At 44.0% G+C, this 4,424-nt stretch overlaps 1 protein-coding gene across 1 annotated transcript in view; it reads right to left on the bottom strand.

Moving 5' to 3' along the window:
- The window catches only part of LOC103396922 (rapamycin-insensitive companion of mTOR-like), a 22,265-nt gene that overhangs the window by 11,314 nt on the left and 6,527 nt on the right, over positions 1 to 4,424 (bottom strand). The window contains exons 10-20 of the mRNA XM_025052910.1: positions 4,369 to 4,415; positions 4,153 to 4,288; positions 3,863 to 4,062; positions 3,651 to 3,777; positions 2,180 to 2,344; positions 1,788 to 1,864; positions 1,601 to 1,679; positions 1,401 to 1,510; positions 1,183 to 1,270; positions 811 to 903; positions 618 to 724 (exon numbers count right to left, since the gene is read on the bottom strand). Coding sequence (XP_024908678.1) covers positions 618 to 724; positions 811 to 903; positions 1,183 to 1,270; positions 1,401 to 1,510; positions 1,601 to 1,679; positions 1,788 to 1,864; positions 2,180 to 2,344; positions 3,651 to 3,777; positions 3,863 to 4,062; positions 4,153 to 4,288; positions 4,369 to 4,415 — 1,229 coding nt within the window. The remainder of the gene's footprint in view (positions 1 to 617; positions 725 to 810; positions 904 to 1,182; positions 1,271 to 1,400; positions 1,511 to 1,600; positions 1,680 to 1,787; positions 1,865 to 2,179; positions 2,345 to 3,650; positions 3,778 to 3,862; positions 4,063 to 4,152; positions 4,289 to 4,368; positions 4,416 to 4,424) is intronic.

Below are 4,424 nucleotides of genomic sequence, written 5' to 3'. Positions count from 1 at the left end.
GTGCATCACCCTTCTTATGAATTGGCACCAGAACACTTTTTCTCCACTCATCAGGCATCTTGCCAGTCTCTAAAATTCTGTTAAACAAACCAGTCAGGAAATTTACTGCCACTTCTCCTAAACACTTCCATACTTCCACTGGTATGTCATCAGGACCAACTGACTTTCCACTCTTCATCCTCTTCAGGGCTTTTCTAACTTCATCCTTTCTAACCTATTAATTAATCGAGATAAATCGAAATCTCTAAATATGAGGGGGGAAACAAAATGATAACAATTAATCATGATTAATCGAGACAAATCAACATCCCTAAATATGTGGAGAAAAAAAAAAGGATCGCAATTAATCACATCAATCGTGATTAATCGAGATAAATTGAAATCCCTAAATATGTGGAGGGGAAAAAAAAATGTATCGCAATTAATCGTGATTAATCATATCAATGGTTGTATATACAACACTTGGCTAATGTGTTCAAATGTTTGAAAAATGTCAATCTAATTAATTTGACTAATTAATATTTTCGACTGGCCTACTTTAAATGTGCAACCAATCAAATGTGGTAATCTGGGCAAAAAAGTATTTAACAAAAAAAAAAAAAAAAAAAAACACTCACCCTCGTACTGACAGAACCTCACAGTGCTGTGCTAAGGTGATGATGTCGGGGATGACGTTCTCCTCCTGCAGGAGGTTCAGACCCCAGTTCGAGGAGCCGATGTTGGCCTGGGGGAGAACAACAGAACAGTCGACACATGAGCGAAGCTCTTTGTAGCAGCGGGAACACCGGTGTTCCGGCTCCGGTAACTCACCAGCGCCCAGAGAGACGCCTTCAGCTGCTTGATGCCCTCCCAGGTGTCCAGCATCGGGGAACGAACCGTGTAGCTGAGGTCGGGCACCACGCTCTGAACGGGGGAAAAAAAAACAAATTAAAAAATCAAAATTCATCAGTCAATCAGTGCAATTTCCCGAAAGTTAAATCAATTGAAGTTTAAATTAATTTGCCCTGCGGTGCCCTCCCTTAAGAAGCTCCACGCCCCCCACTTTGCGAACCACTCAGTGACCGAGGTTGCGGTTGGTTCCGGAAGTTGACGATCTTTTATATTTGCAGTAAAATTCACTCCTGACCAAACATATATTTGACAAAAAAAAAAAAAAAAATCTGCAAACTTTTTTTTTTTTACCTGGGCTTCCAGCAGATGGCAGCCTGTCTTGTCATGGACCAGCTGACCATACAAGTGAACAGGAAGGTAGACATTTGGCCTTTGTAACCTACGGACCAAAAAATTAAAAAAATTAAAAACATTTAAAAAAATAAAAAAAAACAATTCGTAATCACAGATTTGCAGTACAATCGTGTAAAGTAAAAAAAAAAAAAAAAATTCCTGTTCACTATCTCCACCTTTGGTTGCTGCGTCTGACGTAGTTGTCTCCATCCACAGGTTTTCTGTAGGTGGTCAGAGCTTCGTTGAGCTGCTCCTCTATCAGGTCCACGTACTTCAGGTTGTATTCCTTCGAACAGATCAGGCGACAAAAGTCACGTTGTAAATGAAATTATATAAAAATAATATTTTTAAAAATGTGTCCGTTTTTTTTTTCTACCTTTTGCCATTTGTCCAGCTGCTTGCTGACGTAACCTCTCTCGTTGAGGTAGGAGAAACCTTTAGGGATGGACAAGAACCTAGAGAGCAGAGACGAAAAAACAAAAAAGAAGACAGAATGTAGATCAATGTTAAAATTTTGAAAAGATGATGAGAAAAACAAAACAAAAAAAAAACAAACTTCTCACCTGAGAAGCAGCAGCAGGCCTTTGTCTCCCAGATGGGACAGAGCTGGTTTTAACTGGATGAGAGCGTGAAGGTTTGCCTGTAAAGCAGCAGACATCAATTACTTGCAATTTTTTTTTTTTAAACTAACGTTGTGTTCTCTCACACAGATCGGACTTTTGTAGGAACAAAAAAAAAAAAAAAAAACTGGATGCATTTCCACCCATCACCATTAGGGGGCAGCTGATGCACCCGATGACCAGTGAGTAAGGATGGTGCCGTTCTCAGAGCACCTCAGTGGCAACTTTTGCAGTTGGTGGACTCGAACCTGAAACCCTCCAGACCCATGCCCGCTTCCTCAACCGCTGAGCCACCGTAGTAGTGACCCAGCTGCCCCCCCAGACCCCTCTCTCACCTTGTCCTCACAGGCCTCGTCCAGTATGTCCAGCGCCTCCATGGACACGGCCTTGCTGTGGTCGTGCAGCTGTGTGACCAGCAGCTCCATGCCCCAGCTGCTGAAGAAGTCCACACCGGCACGCAGCAGCACGCGCAGATGTTTGGTGGCGTACAGTCTGCACGTCTGTACCCGCCAGGCATTGTGGGAAAAAGAGGAAGAAGAAGAAAACAACGTCACCAACAAAAACAATATTAGATACTAGATCTGGACCAGGTGGAATCAGGTGACCTGGACTAGTTCCATAGTGTAGCGGTTAGCACGCCTGCCTCGCAAGCACAGAGTCCCGAGTTCCATTCCCAGCGTGACCACATGCTTGGCGCTTGCTAGGTGCAACCTGTTAACGCAACAATTTACCAAATATGGGATCACTATAGTACAAATTTATTTTATTTACTTTTTTTTTTTTTAATTTTTCTCTAACAATTACGAGTCGAACATGCTAGCAGTTCATTTTTATTCACCGATTATAAATGCAAAAACCTCAATATATCGTCGGGCCTTTAGTGCCGCAGTATATCGCGATATATCGTATTGTCGCCAATGTATCGCGATACGTATAACGTCGCGCGATTCTTTAACTGGGTTAACAGCATACACCACGGACATTATTATTACTGTATTTTCCGGACTATAGAGCGCACCTGAATATAAGCCGCACCCACCGCTGCCGATATATCATACAAACTTCTTTGTGTGTTTTCCACAATGAGGGGATGGAGGGTGTGAAAATAATTCGGTGTCGTGCATGTTGTGTTGGATGTGCTAAATAAAAACTAGTGTGTTCTTCTTTGCACCGACTTCCGCTGTCTGTCTCGTTTTTGCACTTCCTGCTAGAACGCCCACTGGCGGCCGAAGAAGAAAAATCCATAGAAAAGCTGCGTCTTTGTATAAGCCGCACGGTTCAAAGCGGGGGAAAAAAGTAGTGGCTTATAGTCCCGGAAAATACAGTATACAGAAGTCCCTCGCTATTTCGTGGCTCATCTTTCGCGGGTTCATGACTTCGCGGGTTTTTGAAAACTGTATATATAAAATATACTGTATCCCATATTTGGCTCTGCGAGAGATGTCACAGGAATGGGACAATGGTATGGTTCGATCGGAAGCAGCGACAGCTGATTGCGATGTTTCTGCAGCCTCGCAAAAAAAAAAAAAAAAAGAGCCGGTTCCTGCTTCTACTACTGCCGGATACACCTTTCGGAAACTGTGGAAGAGGTGCCCCCAAGAAACGGCACCACCCTCTGGAGAGACGTAAAAGTAAAAGTCATCATCACCTTCTTCGTCATCATTTTACTGCGCATAAATATGGCGTTGCTACTTCGCGGATATTCGGTACTCGCGGCAGGGCCTTGGAATCTACCGCGGTAAACGAGGGACCACTGTATACCAACTGTACTCTTATGTTTGTTTTCGTGTGTGTTTGTGGCCTTACATCAGTAGCAGCGGTCAGGATCTTGGACAGGATGACTCTGGCCAGTCCGTCTCTGCTGTAGTCCAGCGTGGTCACGGCGAGTTTGAGCACGGCGTCCTGGTTCTTCACAAAGCAGAGACTCAGCAGGCTGCAGAGACCAATTAAACCGTGCATTTTAAAAAAACAACAAACTTTTATCGAACCGGGTGTGATTTTTTTTTCCGATCACCCACCACTGAAACAGGCCACATTTCTCCAGCAGTTTGACCCCCTGCGGGTGAGCAGAGAGCGTCCCCAGGAAGAGGAAGTAGTGTTGGCTGAGGGTGACCACCAGGCCGTTACTCTGCAGAGAGCGCTCCGGCTTCAGTCCTGAGGACAGGGACAGCCAGGACACCATGTCCCTAACCAGGTCTTCTAGGTAACCTTGACCGTCCTGAAGGAGAGGACAAACAAAAATTAAAAAATTTAATTTTTATTAATGAACAAAAACAGACCGAAACACAGGCAGGAATCAGGACCTCACCTCATCCGAGTCCATGAGGAACTCCATAAACTGACACCCGACTACAGTCAGCTGTCTGGCCTTGGCGTGATCCAATGCTAACCCTGCATACAGTTTACTGCTGGGCTTATAAAAGTACAGCAGCCTCCGCACAAACCTGCGTCACAAAAAAAAACAAATCACATTACCAAAAATGACCTGTAGGTTTCCGACGATGGTGATTTGAAGGTTTCGTACCTGTGCATTTGTTCGTCTTTGTTGTTTCTGAGGTTTACGTTTGGCCACTATTTGAT

Source organism: Cynoglossus semilaevis, chromosome W (assembly GCF_000523025.1).
Source record: "Cynoglossus semilaevis isolate Cse_v1.0 chromosome W, Cse_v1.0, whole genome shotgun sequence".
NCBI classification, from domain to species: Eukaryota; Metazoa; Chordata; class Actinopteri; order Pleuronectiformes; family Cynoglossidae; genus Cynoglossus; species Cynoglossus semilaevis.
This window is presented reverse-complemented; position numbering and strand designations above follow the sequence as displayed.